Raw genomic sequence first — 15430 nt, forward strand, 5'->3', positions numbered from 1 at the left:
CAGAGACCTGCACCCTCTGGACACCAAAGAACCGATACCAATTTTCTCTCCCTGTCTCCACCCATCTCCACCAAGGCTGTTGAAGGGATAGATAAGGAGTCTTGAACTTGCTTACATCCTGCATAAAATACCACTCCACCAGGAGTCAGGAGTCAGGAAGAGAACCTGACTCATCTTGGGGTGACTTGTTCAGAGTAGGAGTGTCCGTTCTTTTCCTACTCACTAAGCAAAAAGCACAGGCTGCTGGCTTGCCAACTTGAAGCTGCTGGCATGGGGCATCTCTAATCCTGAGACTAGGCTTGTTGAATATAAAAAGGCCCTGAGGTAGAGGGAGGCAGAGATGTGCTGCAGTGATTTCTCACTTCTCAGCCTCCTGCAACTAAGCTGCTTTGTAAAACTGCTGCCTCTGCCTTTGGCCCAACCCAGGAGATGCATGGCTATTGGCTGGGACCCACCTGCTTCCTAGGCCTCAGTAAGCACTCAGAGATGTGCAAGATCCCAGTCAAGAAAGGGCTGAGGAAAGATGCTCACCTTTTTTTTTTTTCAATTTTTTTTTTATTTGTCCTCGTTTGACACGCTGCCTTGTCTAATCCCAGTATGCCTATAGCTAGCACACACTCCCAATGCTGCTCTTCTGGAACCTGAAGAATGTGGTTTTTATCTTTCTGTATTAACACTTCTAGCCTACAAGGGCAGGTGTTTTCTCACACTGGTAAACCCCCCCAAAATGTAAATTGAGTGTCTCATAATTCAAATAATTCTAACATTAACTGTGGTTACACATGGCTCCCATCCAGGCTTAGAGCCCATTTCCCAAGAATTTTCCCCGACTTTGAAGGAGCAGAAGGATCCCAGGCTAACCAGTTAAAGGTTCTCCTGATTCTTTCTTCACGTAGGTTTATTCACTAGAGTAGCCTACAAGACTCAGGAAAGCACTGTGCTTATTATTATATGTTTGGGTTTTTCCATTACATTTGACTTATGTGTGTATGTCTGTCTGTGTGAGTGTACATATGTGTATGTGTGTCTGTGTGTCTTTGTACATATGTGAATGTGTGTATGCATGTGTATCTGTGTGCATGTGGTATGTGTGTGTATGAATGTGTATGTGGAGTAAATGTGTATATGTATGCGTGTGCAGTGTATGCATATGTATGTGCATATGTGAGTGTGTGGAGTATTGTGTGTATATGATTATGTGTGCATATGAGTGTGTGTATGCATGTACATGTATGTATGAGTGTGTATGTGGTATGTGTATATATGTGCATATGAGGGTGGTGTGTGTATGTCTGTATGTAAGTTGGTGGTGGTGGTAGTGTCTGTGTGTGTCTGTGTATGTGTGTGTAAAAGTGTGTAGTGGTGATGATGGTGCTGGTGGTGTGTGTGTGTGTGTGTGTGTCTGTCTGTCTGTCTGTCTGTCTGTGGGTTTGTCCTGACTGCCCAGCCAGTTCTGGGCATGGACTTAGTAGATGTCAGAATCTTGCTGTGATGTCTTGCTGGACAGTACTGCCAGGATCAAATCAACATTCAGTCCCTGGCTACTTTTCAGAGGGCAGAGGATGAGGCAGAAAGTTTCAGTCTTTCGTCACATGGTTGTTCCTGGCAGCCAGCCCCATCCTCGGCTGTGCAGAGGTCACCTCATTAGTAAATGGGCACGTGGTAAGAATTCCACGGGTTCTAGAACTTTGTACCAAGGATAGACACAAAAGCAAAAACATATTCCTCATTATAAATCACAATCTTAAGATTTTTTTCTAGGGCTTTTGGCCTTACAGGATTCTCCCACAGTTTCTCATCAACCTTTATGTTAGTGAAGCGCTAAGATGAAGCCTTCTTAAACCTGGGGATGCAGACAGCTAGTGATATAAGGTATGAGCTATAGAGCTAAATGTAGACACTGTGCCTTAAGTGTAGATCCACTCAGAGCTTTATCATATGCTGACGTACGCGTGTGCACACATACATGCACACACAGTGAATATTACATAGTAGTAACACTCATGTTTTTTCTGATAAGTATGACATGGGAACTCAATTTTATGCTGGTCTACTGTGGAGAGTCTCTTACGATCTCTATCAGATCATTACCAATCTATTCTATAATGTGTTTAAACTCTCTAAAATTCACATAGTGAAACCTAACCTCGACCGTGATGTCATTAGGAAGTGGGCTTTGTGGGATCACTTGATCAGTGAGGCAGAGCCTGCAGCATGGGCTGCATGGGCTCCCCCCAAAAAAGTCCCGTAAGCTTATTTGTCCTTTTCACCACATGACCCACAGTAGGGCACCGAAAATCAGCAGCTGAAGAAAAGCCCTCAGTAAGCCCTGCCTGAGCTGTACTCTTACCTCAGAAATTTTACCCTCCCAATTTGTGAGAACTATTGTTTGCAAGGCACATAGCCTGTGACATTTTGTTATAATAGCCCAAAGAAGCTAAGACTTACCTACAACATAGCAGCAACCATGCCCTGGGCCCAGAATTTTAGTAGGTATCTGTAAAAGTGATTTTCAATTTTAAAACCAGGAAAAAAAATGGAAATCTTTTTATTGAGAAAAGTGTTTTTAATATACAATATTAATGTCTTTATATTTATATCAATGCAGTCTTGAATGTGAGCCTTTTGTAATTGTCTTTTGAATGTAGAAATTGGTCCATGGAGGCATAAGTGCCAACCAACCACTCACAGCAGTCATGAGGCCTGGAGGCAGGCTTTCAGAATTTGGGGGAAATGTGGGAACCTTTGATTTTCAGACATTATATTCTTTCAGTTAGTGATTCTTGAGAGTAGGGGTATTTTGTAGAAAGGAGTGTTAGCCAAATGGTAGAATTCCTTCCAACTTGAAAGGTGTTGGATATACTTTGGAAAGGCTTCCAGCGGGGTACTCTCAGCTGCCACTGTCCGTGGACCCTTCCCCCAGAACCACGGCAGATACTTGCAAGGCGCGGCAGACCACCTTGCCAGACTCCGAAGGCTGAGCCATACAGCCTTAGAGCCTGAAGCAACTATTGGGCCTCCTGGACCGACCCTCCACCAGCTCCAAGTGTCTTTGTCTTCACTCAGCACCAGTTTGAGCGCATCCAGACATGGTGCTCAGAAACTTCAGAACAGTTTGCCCCTGTGCTGTTGTCTTCCAAAGCAGCTCTGACGGTGAGAAAATGCAGAGGTGCAGGTTGTAGCGCAGACAGCAGGAGACCCTCTGAATGTCCGTACCGCTGGACCCCTGAGCCAGTGGTGGTGGAGGACTCACACACTCTGGGCGGTTCCCACGAGGATCATTGTTGTCTCCTCTTCTTGGGCAGTTTGCTCCAGACCATCATCTACCACCTTGTGAAGGGTGCTGTAGTGCTCACGGTCTTGGTGGAACGAATGCAGCTCGGATGCAGCCTCCCAGGCAGTAAAGGAGGGCATGGGGAAAGGATCTGGATTCTTGTTTTCAAAAAAGCATTTGAGGTTCCTCTCACTCAGGTTGTTGGCGTATTCCAGGAGTTTGTTCTCCAATTGTTCCTTCTCCCTCTGTGCGTACGTCTTCCAAAAACTCAGCTGCAGATAGCTGACATGAGATCTGCAGCGTGTATAACAAGTGGTCAGCAGAGAGAAGAAGCATGCTGAACAAATCAGGCACCATCCTAGAATCTTAGGGTGAAAGAAATATTGAGGACATAGAAAAGCAGAATTGCATCTCAGGGAGCTGGATAATATTATACAGTATAGAACTAGATTAATACCACAGGCATTACAACCATCTCATTTGTAATTATCCATCTTACCTTTAAATGTTTTTTTTTGACACTCAAAATAAAAGGAGAGTTGATTCAATGTCCATTGCTCTACTCAACATAGCTGCTGTGCAAAGGAGTAAAGTAGCAAATGGAAAGAGTGACTGCTCACTCTTATAACTCTTATAAAGCACTTCAAGATAGCAGAAGAAAAACTTCTCTCTGATGAGTCATGTTGGACATTTGAATGAATGATCACTTTGTTATGCAGGTGTCCAGGCACTGATCAACGCATGCCCACATTGCTGACCAACTTTTCCCAAGTGACTTTGTAGGGAGCAGCAGCCACTCAATGAATCCTAGAATTCATTGCTCACAATAAAGAAAGAAAAGACGCAATACAGTAATGAGCAGAAGCTGTAAGAATTTAAAGCCTTTTTAAATGCTGAGAGAGACAGAAAAAAAGGGGGGGGGGGGTGATTCCAAACTTTGAGGACTATGTGTTCTTAAACTAAACTCTTTTCTGAATATGAATTATCCTGCTGATTTTTTTTTACTTTAAAAGCAAAAGTTTATAGTTAACATGTCTTCTAAATCTGTTGCTGCAATTTAACTTTCCATAATTTGAATTAATTTTACACTTTAAAAACTAACAGATTTCTTGAAAGTGCCCCTTAATTGCAGTTCAAAGGACCCTAAGATTTCTTGAAAGTGCCCCCTAATTGCAGTTCAAAGAACCCTCAGTTGAGAACAGAAACAACAACCTGCAAATTTAGATCAATCTGTCCATTCAGATCATTGCTTTAGCTTTAACTTAGTTGTTCCCAAACTATGGCCCAGAAGTGGGGATACTAAAAGGGCCTCAGCCTTTACATAAATGCCACTTCTGAGTTGGCATTCCTCAGGCATAACACCTAAATTTCCCCTCACTGTGGGTGCTGCCTGTGACTATTATATTATAGTATTATAATTTAATTATAATATTGAAATTTAGGTTACCCATCTCAGAAGTTATTTTAGGAAAAGCTGGGTAAAGAGCTCATCAGTTCTACCTGTTGTCTGCCTGTTTTCAAGCATCTCTGTCTGTTCTACATAACCAAGTGAGACACAGTCACTACTGTGTGAGAGTTCTCCTGCTCTTCTTCAGTCACCGGCTTATGGTTGACTTCATCAGACCTTCTCCTTTCTTTCAGCATCCCCTTCCTCTTCAGTGTGACTGGGCTTCTATGTAGAAGCCATTTCCCTTCTACCTGAGCTAATCCTGATGAGTTAGAAACTATTTGATCAGCTTCAGAACCCCACCCCATCCCTGTCATTTTCTCACCTGACTGCTGAGTCTTATCCTCCTAGACTCACAGGAGTCTAGCACTCCAACTAGAATGTGGTGACTGCGCCCAGTCCAGACCTTAATTGTGTCCTATTTGTCTCTTTCCTCAAATCCTGGCAGAATTCCTCACCTTGGAATACTTGATAATGTTCTAGAAACCTTATGCCCATTTATGTCCATTATCTCTAAAGAAATTTCTACAGCAGGTAGAAAATTCTACAGTCCGGCATTGTGAGAAAACTAGGGTTCAGAGTTCTGTATCACAGAGCTGGGGAGTGGCAGTGTCAGGATTCAACGCCAGCTGATTCCAAGGCTGAGCTCTTTCCACTACTCCATTGCACCATCCTAAAGACCAGAGAGTCATCCACCTGGGTTTCTTTTTGCTCTGCCCCACCCATGAATGAATGCACTTTTCCACCTCCGCCCATATGCCCAATTATTGTTTTGAACTGTGTGATGCCTGCTGCCATCTGAACCTCATGGTCAGCACCTGCTGTTGCTACACCTTCATTCTCTTGGGCATCCACCTGTAGGTCCTTCTCATTTTGATGAAAAGTCAACCATGACCTATTGGCCTATGACCTGTGGCCAACCTATACTATGACCAGATGTGCATGCTTTCTGTGGGCTTATATTTAAAGAAGAGCTGGCATGGTGATGAGTGTTTGGGGTTGCCACTGGCTGAATGGAGCCTGGCACCTTGAGAGGTAAACCATGTGTCACTCACACTATCAACTATCATAACATTAGTAATTAATACCTTCCTTCAACAAAAGATGAAAAGCACTCCTAGGAGCCGGGCATGTTCCATCTGACCTATGCTTTATGAATTAAACAAAGAAGTTTATCTAGGCACATTCTTTGGTTAATTAATTTATGAAGAATATAACTTTACTATTAACCATTTTAAATTGTGGGAGCTGACTTGGCTTTGATGTGTTTGTGGTAAGGGCAAGTCCTTACTAAAACGGTAAAATTGCAGTGTGCCCAAACATTTATCCAGAAACCAACAGTATTCCTGAGAAAGGATGGCTCTGTTTGTTTGCTCCTACAACCTCTTTTGACCTTAGGAATAGGAAATTGGCTTCATCACAAGGCCAGGCTAGGACTATGCACTTAGATCAGTGTTCAGACGCCTGGCAAAATGACAAGTTTCTTCCTTATATTGATTAGCTAGCTGAAGCTGTAAATTACTTCCCACAAGTAAGACAATGCTCCAAATCCTGAGCTTCTAAAGTAGCATGAGAACTTTCTTAGCTGTACAGCACACAGAAGAAAAGTCATAATCTCCCTAGGGAATTTCGGTCACTCTTCACCAAAAAGCCATTTAAAAGACTGCTCAGTCCCACTTCATTTGGGAAAACTTTCAATCCTGACAGCATAGGAGCAGAGGGATAGCAGTTGCCACAGTGATTGCTGGAGGAAATCTCCATGCTAATTACACCACCAGCTGCTTTAAAAAGTAGTAGCTGATTTGGCCCAGCTATATCTTAGCGGATGAATAGGATGTGTCTGTGGGTTTTTTGAGACACCGGCTTGAAAATAAATAATTGATAGGAGGCAATAACGCTTATTTACAGCTCAGGATTAGCACTCAGTACATGATTTTGTGTTCTGCATTATTTACAAAGTCAACCCAGAGAGATGGTTTTGAGCACTTAAGTATTTACATATGCAGAACCCAGAGGGTTTTTTTTTTTTTTTAAATAGAGACTGCACGATCCAATCAGCAATTTTACTGAGCCTTCCTGTCCCTAAAAACCTTTTCCTCAGATTGTCTTAATGCTCCATCATGTTCCAATTTCCACTTAGTGTCAAAATATTCTGGCATCTCTCATACTCTGGCCTGCCTGAAAGGAAGATAGAAATCTCTATGCTCACACTGGGAGCAAAAGGCACATTTGTCCTTACCTGAGACTGGGCTTGCAGGGACAGCTTCACCTCCTCATTGTCCATGGGTGCCATGCTACTTTTGCCGCAGGAGACTTTGTACAGTTCTTCTGAGCATTCTTTGGGCTTGCCCTTACAAATCAGCTCCAGGATCTTTGGGCTTCTTGTCCCGCTCACAGCACATTCATAAAACGTCCCATTAAGCAAAGCCACAGAGAGCCACATCACTGGGGCCACCAGCGAATTCAGTGTGATGTGACACAGGAGGTAGAAGAAGCGGCAGCATTGTCTCCTGGGGAAGATTCTTTTGGGATTCTTGCAACAGCCAGTGAAGAGTCTCCATGCCCTGCTATTCAGAAAGAATCCAAGAATCAGTAACACCCAGGCAGGGGCAAAGAGGAAAACCAGCCCATAGGCTGTGTTCTCAGCGCTGCAGGGGCACTTAAACGCCACCAGCGAGAAGAGACGCTCGCTTCCCACGGTGAGCAAAGCCATGAAACTGTAGCCAATAGCGGTTTTTTGGTTAAGAAGAAATTTTAAAATGCTCTGGAAAACATCCATGTTGGAGACACACAAGGAGGGGAAAACGTTTGCCTTGGTTTTAACACAGCAACTGTGGCTGTGACCGAGGGTGGAGCTCTTTTGAAACAACAGTCCTCCTCTGTCTGCATCCAGCCAGATAAGGAAACAGTGTCATTCCTCAGGAATGCTTATTTCCCAACAACGGGCAGATAATGCCTCCTACCGGTGGATGCTGACACTCGAGGGCAGCCAAAAACACTGACAAGTGCAATAGGACACCATTCCTGTTACTACTCTTTTCCATGAGCTTTTGGCTGCAAATCGAAAATTTCCATACAAATTATAGCATAGAAAATTTCCAGTGGGAGGTTCAGCCCTAGAAGAAACGGGTTTCAGCCATCGATTTGTTGCCAAACACACCTCCTTACGATAGGTTTCTTCTCTTGCTCTATGCCCTAAGATTTAGTAGACAGGGGTTCTGGCTTCTTGAAAGGGCTTCCATTAAAGACTTAAAACATAGTTTAGGGGTTGAGATTATTAGAATTCATATAGGAAGCCTAATAACTACTGGGGCTTCTAGAGAAGAGGAGGAGTCCTCCTTTCTCTTCATGTAACTTCTTGATTCATGACATGATCATTTTTACACAAAGGAAATCCTTCTAAAACGGACTCGGAGTCTGCAGGATTAGGACATCTGTGGGGCTCCCAGCTGCCCACCACTTGGCAGATGTGGACTTTCCTTGAACCACATGTTGTGTTTCATGCCGGGGCATGTTTCTTCTGTCTCTGCCCCTTCATCACACCAATTTGTTCACCTAGCAAATGCAAGCTCACTCCAGGCTCCTGGATTTCTAGACCTAAACATAATGTCAAACGTAGATGGTAAACTCACTCAGGAGTTTGATTTGCAAGTGGCTACTGAATTTGCACCACAGTAGACATGGAAGAGAAAAGCAGTCCTCCACAAACAGCTGTTAAATGAACCAGTAAACAAAGGAATAAACTTGTTTTGTACTTCACATTACAGGTAATTTAAGAAAATTGCTTCCATTTCTCTCCTACACTGCTCTTAATTTTAAAATTAAGATAATTAAGGCCTTGGAATGATGGCAATGCAACAAACTGACAGATTTCCATTAATATGCTTTAAAAGCTTGGCCTAGGTGTTTTGCGAAAAGAATCTGCCTTGGATTAGGAGCCAAAGAACTAAAAGGCTACTGTCTTCACTGTCATTTTTACTTTTCTAAATACCAGATTACACATTTGTGAAAGTTGTCCTTCAAGAGAAGTAGCAGGGCCAGTGAGGTGAATTGGACGAGGTAAGGCGCTTTCCTCTAAGCCTGGGGATCTCAGTTCTAGCCTTAGCACCCGCATGACAAGGGGAGAACCCACCTCCTAGTTGTCCTCTGGCTGTGTGCCATTACAGATTCATACACATATAAACAATCAAATAATGGTAAAACAATGTCTCAAAAAGAAGTAAATCCTAAGATGCTTAAGCTCCACTTACAAACAAAGACAGAAAGAAAGAAATGGGGAAAACGGGGGAGGGGGCTGTCTAAGGTTTTTATCTGTTTCTGCATTGTGGGGTTCTTTGAGTCCTGCACCACAGCAGACACTTTTGACAACTGCATTATTGCACAGTTATGTTGCTCCCACCACCGGCCCTTGTTCCTCCTGAAAGAGCTGACATCTACAGTATGATAATTATTCAAGTTCTTGTGTCTAATCTTCCCAGAGCGTACTCTTCTCAGACCAGGCCCTTCGTAATGCAGAACTCGTGCCGAGGAGCCCTTCCAACCCTGAATTTCATGGTTTGCCATGATCAGTGTGTTATACACTATTGTGTTGACACACAGTAATTAATCTTTTTGTTTCTCACCATCCTAAATCCTCTGTGTTTTCTACAAGGGTTTTTGGAAATAATTTTGTTTTGTCTTGTTTTTTGTTTGTTTGTTTTTGAGACAGGGTTTCTCTGTATAACAACGCTGGCTATCCTGAAACTCTGTAGACCAAGCTGGTCTGGAACTCACAGAAATCTGCCTGCCTTTGGCTCTCGAGTGCTGAGATTAAAGGCATGCGTCACCACGCCTGGCCTAGAAATAATATTTTTTACAAACCCATATTGTTCCACAGACCCCAGCACTTCAGGATGTTCTATAAAAATAAAAATTATTTAATAGTCTCACATGGCATAAGGCCAGTAAACCGCAAAACCAGGTGTGGACACAAACATCCTGACTGCAGACAAAGGCTGGCGAGCTTGACAATGGGCTGCAATACCTAGAAGAAGTTACCGGGTTGTCTGTATAGACTTCTGTTTGAGACTAAGTGCGATAATGTTCTCTCTCTGTGTGTGTCAGGTTGCTTTCAAGATGTACTTGGGAATTACACCAAGTGTGACCTGTCACAACTCAAGCAGAAACAAATTTTCCCTGATTCTAGACAAGAATCCTCTGGCAGAGTTTGTGGAAGAGCTCCCTGCTGGACGATCTGCCTTGTGCTACTGCAACTTACTGTGTGGGATCATCAGAGGAGCCCTGGAGATGGTAACGCATGTGTTTCATCCTGTCATTGCATGTCCAGCTACACACTGCTGTCCTTAAAACGTAACAACCTCAAATGAATGCACAGTCTCTAACAGTGGGAAATCCTAGACCATGTGGGCCCTGTTGCTGCAAGCCTGTGATCTCAGAGACTTGGGAGGTAAGGTAAGGGGATCAGAATTGTAAATTCAAGGCCAAATCCAGAGTGGTGGCGCACTCCTGTAATCCTAGCACTCAGTCAGAGGCAAGCGGATCTCTATGAGTCCAGCCTGGTCTACAGTGAGTCCCCCTATTTGTTTTTTGTGTTTTTTTGTTTTTTGTTTTTTGTTATTGTTGTTGTTTTCCTGAAACGGGGTTTCTCTGTGTAGCCCTTGCTATCCTGGAACTCATTCTGTAAACCAGGTTGGCCTCAAACTCAGGGGAACACTTGCTTCCCCTGCTGAGATTAAAGGCATGTGTCACCACCGCCCAGCCTTGTATTAAAATTTTAAAAATAAAATGGAAGGCTGAGGATTTTGCTCAAGAGAAAGAAAAAAAAAATCTGGGTGGGAGATGGCTCAGCTTGTGCCATTTAGCCTGACAACCTGACTTCCATTTTTAGAATCCCTATCATGCAAGGACAGAACTGACTCCTACAGGTTGTCTTGTGACTTTCATTCCTACTTTATGGTACATGCTCATGTGTGAGCATGAACACATACACATACACAATTAATTAATTAAAAAGAATTCCAGAGGTACTTCAGAATGCTCTTTCACAGCCTACTTTACATGCAGTTTCAGCTGTAGCCTGTGCAGACTTGCTGATACTAGGGAAGCTACCCACAGGTTCACGAAACCTCAGTGCCCTGCACTGTGCAGAGTCTTCCTAAAGTTCCTCTCCACATAGACCTCTTTGTAGATCTAATCACAGCCTGGCAATCCAAGCTGCCAACCTTGGTGCTATGTGGGAGGAGAAAGCAGAGAGCATGTGTTACCGGAGATACAGGTCAATGCAGGTCATTTTTGAGGCTGAGTTCCACACCTGAGTTATGCACTGGTTTAATTGACAATTAACATCTGTTAAAAGGTCAGGCACTGAGCTTGCAAAGATGGACAAGATACATTTGCTGCTGCCATAGAGAATCTGGTGTCTAGTTCAAGAAGTCATATGCAAAGAAGTATAAAAAAGGGCTGGGGAAGGATGTAGAGTAAGAGAAAATCCACATAATCATGATAAAAACACTGAACTGGAGTCTTGAAGGAATAATGGGAACTAAGTGAAGGTCTTGGTAAAGAGAGCAGGAAAGCAATATTTCAGGCAGACCAATCAGAATGTTTAAAGACCTCTCAAAATGAAAGAACTGCAAATGCAAATAAGTTCAGAATGTCAGACATAAAGACTGGGAGAGGGGCTAGTGTGAGAGAGTCTTAAATTCTTCAATGATAAAAGAAAGGAAATCGTGTGACCTGGAAATTCAGTCTTCTATATGGGAAGTATCAGAGTAGACTCAGGTTCAGAATCAAGGAAATGAGAGTTTGAAATTTGTGTTCTAGAAATCCCATTCCCTGTCAGTCAGGTGAAGGTATACATGGAAGGGAAAATTCTGAGGGAGGGAGAGAAGAGGGCGGGTATGAAAGTGCTGCTGGTAACCTCAGGCATCCCTGACAATAGCAATCAAGAGGCGACTCATGGGGCAGTAGTTGTCAGGGCAGAACAGACAAGACTTGGATGTCAGCTGCCTGAGAAGGTCAAAATTGAAAAGAAGAAATATTGAGAAATGACCCTCAGGTTTTTGTCCCCTGTAGGGAACATCTCATTATTAACCAATAGAACAAACTAAGATGGTTGGAACTGACTAGGAGAAAAGCTCAACCTTGAACCTGCTACTGTTGAGATGCTTAACAAACACACAGTGAAAAGTTCAGAAAAGTTTTTACCTTTTTTGTTCATTCATTTATAGATGAGGACTCATTAAGTAGCACAGACTGGCCTCAAATTCATGATTCTCCTGCCTTAGCCTCAGACTGCAGGCATTACAGGTGCTGACCACATGTGCTGACCACAAGTGTCAGGAGTCATGTGGCCTCACATTTCCAAAGAGCTTTCATAGTTTTTGTGTTTCTTTAATGGACCTTTTCTTATATTTTCTAAGATGTAAAAAAGAAAATAAACATATGGAAGAAAAATCAGAGATTAATTATAAGCCATGTATTTCAAATATAGCTTACTCTCTTTCATTGGATGGTGGGTGTCACAAGGCAAGGGTTTTGCACTCTCTGTGAGACAGATAATCTGACATTTGGAGGCCTGTGGTTTAGATATCCTAGGCTCATTGCCTAGGAATTCTCTATCTGGGAAGAGTGAGTCAGGTAAGTTTAAGTAAATATTAATTAATTGCCTGCTAGACCCAGGAGTTTTTCACTTACTATTTTCTACCGACTACCCTCACTCATTTATCTTCTTTATCCCAGTGACTAAAAATAAGTCTGATCAGATACTCAATTGAAAATACTGCAGCAATATTGTGCTGCTCTTACATGAACACATTTTAATGAATAGAGAAGTAAGCCCTTGGGCTTACTTCATTGTCTGGGAAATGGGAAATGCTTTCAAGTTGAAAAGAATGCCTGGCCATCAAATATTCATGTCTGTAATTCAATATCTAATTTTATATTTATAATGTATTTAGTCAGTATTTTTCAAAGCTCTCAAAGTCATAAGCAATTGCTAAATGTTGTTAGTATAAGCGATTATATTGTTTAGCTAATGACTGAATGCTTTATGGAAAGTCAGCTTGAGAGGAATCCTATAAGAGCCCATTTCTTCTCTGAAGTTTCGCTTGGCCAAGCACGCAGAGTGTGGTCTCTCTGTGAGTCAGGAACTTACATTCTTGCTGAGAGGAGTGGACAAGTCTGGGCCACTCCTGAACTGCTCACCCGTCTTTCAGTGCTCCACATTGATGACACAGGGCCGGGATATCTCTGGAGAACACAGTCTAAGGTTCATTATTCACAAAACAAACGATTCTTATCAAAAAAAGAAAAATGAAAAAAAATTAATTGTAAAAAAAATGCTTTTTAAGTGACACAAGTCTAAGTTGCTTTTTTTTTTTTTTTTTTTTTTTTTCCTTTTCTAGGTTCATTTGGCTGCTGATGTTACATTCTTGCAAGACAGACTAAAAGGGGACAGTGTGACTGAAATCGGAATAACATTTCTGAAAAAGCTGGATGAGAAAAAATACAGACGGAAAAAATGAAGAATGGCATGCAAAGTGTCACTGGTAGTTAGCTGTCCAGTGAGTATCAGCTAAGTACACAGCTACAAAAGTGTTGTATTTTTGCCTGATGGCCTGGGCTGTGACAGGCCTCAAAACCTTACTGTGTATCACACATTTTCAGGATTTCAGACACAAATAACTTCTTGTAAAACAGTAAGCATGAATTCTACCACACACTATTTGCTCTGTCCTCAGCCAGTCTATTTCATACCTGTAGCGGTGCGGGGGCGGGAAAGGAAGGCAACACCTATATAAGCGGTTAGGATGTTATCTCTCTTTTTTTTTTTTCTTATTAGTTACATTTTGTTAACTCTGTGTCCCAGCTGTATCCCGCTCAATAGAAAAAAAAAATGGATGAAACCAGACAGCATTAGAGAGACAGACCCTAGACGACATGTAACAGATATATTCCCATCATTTCTCATAGACTTTATTAATTATGAGTGTGATTTTTCCTCACCTATTGCCTTGGCTTATGGCTTCGGCTACTCTCTAGTTATAACCACTGAGCCAGCTATTTATTTGCCTGGATGCCAGTTCCGAAGCATTTAAAATGATATTTAATTTTAATTCATTTAGCTTTAAATTTTAATTTATTCAATTTGGAGATGGTTAAGATCAACCAAATGCCATCAGCGTGTCATGAAAGTTGCCCAATGGAGCCCGGGGAGATAAAATCCAAGGGTCTGACACTTAAAGAAGCATGCCCTAGCTCTATTGAATATATTCAGTGTTTGACCAATTAGACTCTACCTTTTTCCCCGTCTTGCCAACCTGGCCATCAAACTCACCACCCTGAAGGCACCTTCACCCAATATTCCCAGTGACGCTGAGTAAAGAACAGGATGACAGCACCAAAATAAATGTCATTCCTCCGCTTTTATCTCAATATCCTGGATTGAGAGGAGTATTTTGACCCATATGCCTACAGAATGGTTTTCTTGTGTTCAATATGTTTCATCCCAAAGACCATAAAAGACTCTTGAAAGCCACATTTATAGTTTCAAATACCCCCTTCTTCGTCCTCCTTCGTATCTTTCTCTTCTTTCCTCCCTAATGAGATGTTATGTTACCCAGTCTGGAACTGAAGTCCTGATTCTACTGTCTCCACTTTCCAAGTGCTGGGATTTCAAGCATGCATCATTACGCTCAAGCTAATTAAAAAAATTCCAGTACCCACATTAAGAAGGTGTAAAGAAACCAGTGACATTCATTTTAATAATAAATTCCACTTATATTTATTATAACAGATAATAAGTTTGAGCATGAACATCTTACATTCCTTTATGATATAGTCTTTGAAATCTGTTTTAAGCACAGTTCAATTCCATGATCAATGGAGTTTAAAGTAAAAATGTAGCCCTTCCAAAACAATAAATTTAAAATTAGTGGTGTTTGATGGCTTTGGTTTTTAACATATGAATCCATTAAGCTAAATTGAAACAAATGCCATGATAGTCACATAGTAAGTGTTTAGTAATGACATGTGTCTTGCAGTTGCTGCCATGGGCTGCACAAATTTAGAGTTGAAGGTTCAGTGACTCTCATTCCACTGATCTGGAAAGCAAAAAGAAAGAAAGAAAGAAAGAAAGAAAGAAAGAAAGAAAGAAAGAAAGAAAGAAAGAAAGAAAGAAAGAAAGAAAGAGAGAAAGAAAGAGAGAAAGAAAGGGAAAGAAAAGAAAAGAAAAGAAAAGAAAAGAAAAGAAAAAAGACACAGCAATTCATATCAACTTGACCTCACTACCAGAGAAGTGACTGAATCAAACAACAAATGAGGATGACACCAGTGTCTCAGTCCTCAGAGTGTGTTTTGACTCTTGTGGGAAGTTTCATCTTTTTGGTAAAGGGCGACAGAAAGTTACTCAACACAGCTGCAGGATATTATTATATTCCCATGTCACAAAGCCCTTCAGCTTGGCCCCAAACTTTTACCAAAAACAGACTTTTATTGGGTGGAAAAAAAGAAATACAAAAGGAAAGGACGTGACTATTCCTAGGTACGGTGGAGGAGAGAGTGTGTTGTAGGTATGTGGAGAGCATAGCCAGAGGCAGAGTGCAGAATGGACATGTCTTTGAGCCATTTGAGGAGAGGAGGGAGGGTAAAGGGGAAGAGACAGCACCTCTGCCATTTGTCCCAATTTGAAACTTAATACTTTTCATCTT

The 15430-nt window shown here is 41.9% G+C and overlaps 2 protein-coding genes across 2 annotated transcripts in view; one reads left to right on the forward strand and one right to left on the reverse strand.

The window, feature by feature from the left end:
• Positions 1 to 14581, forward strand: part of Trappc3l (trafficking protein particle complex subunit 3L) — a 53378-nt gene extending 38797 nt beyond the window's left edge. Inside the window, exons 4-5 of the mRNA XM_021662864.2 lie at positions 9825 to 10010; positions 13127 to 14581. Coding sequence (XP_021518539.1) covers positions 9825 to 10010; positions 13127 to 13246 — 306 coding nt within the window. The 3' untranslated portion in view covers positions 13247 to 14581. The remainder of the gene's footprint in view (positions 1 to 9824; positions 10011 to 13126) is intronic.
• Positions 2546 to 7570, reverse strand: Calhm5 (calcium homeostasis modulator family member 5). Its single transcript, XM_021662862.2, has 2 exons — positions 6961 to 7570; positions 2546 to 3639 (listed from the first exon to the last, which is right to left on the reverse strand). Exons 1-2 carry the CDS (start codon positions 7498 to 7500, stop codon positions 3250 to 3252), a joined length of 930 nt encoding a protein of 309 aa, XP_021518537.2. The 5' UTR covers positions 7501 to 7570; the 3' UTR covers positions 2546 to 3249.
• Positions 14582 to 15430: the final 849 nt, after the last annotated feature.

Source organism: Meriones unguiculatus, chromosome 20 (assembly GCF_030254825.1).
Source record: "Meriones unguiculatus strain TT.TT164.6M chromosome 20, Bangor_MerUng_6.1, whole genome shotgun sequence".
Classification (NCBI taxonomy): domain Eukaryota; kingdom Metazoa; phylum Chordata; class Mammalia; order Rodentia; family Muridae; genus Meriones; species Meriones unguiculatus.

Bases quoted from the DNA above. Each gene is read 5' to 3' on its own strand.
- Calhm5 (XM_021662862.2), bottom strand. From the start codon at position 7,500: ATGGATGTTTTCCAGAGCATTTTAAAATTTCTTCTTAACCAAAAAACC. The intron at 3,640-6,960 runs GTAAGGACAAAT...TTTCACCCTAAG, and splicing joins CCCTGCAAGCCCAGTCTCAG to ATTCTAGGATGGTGCCTGAT.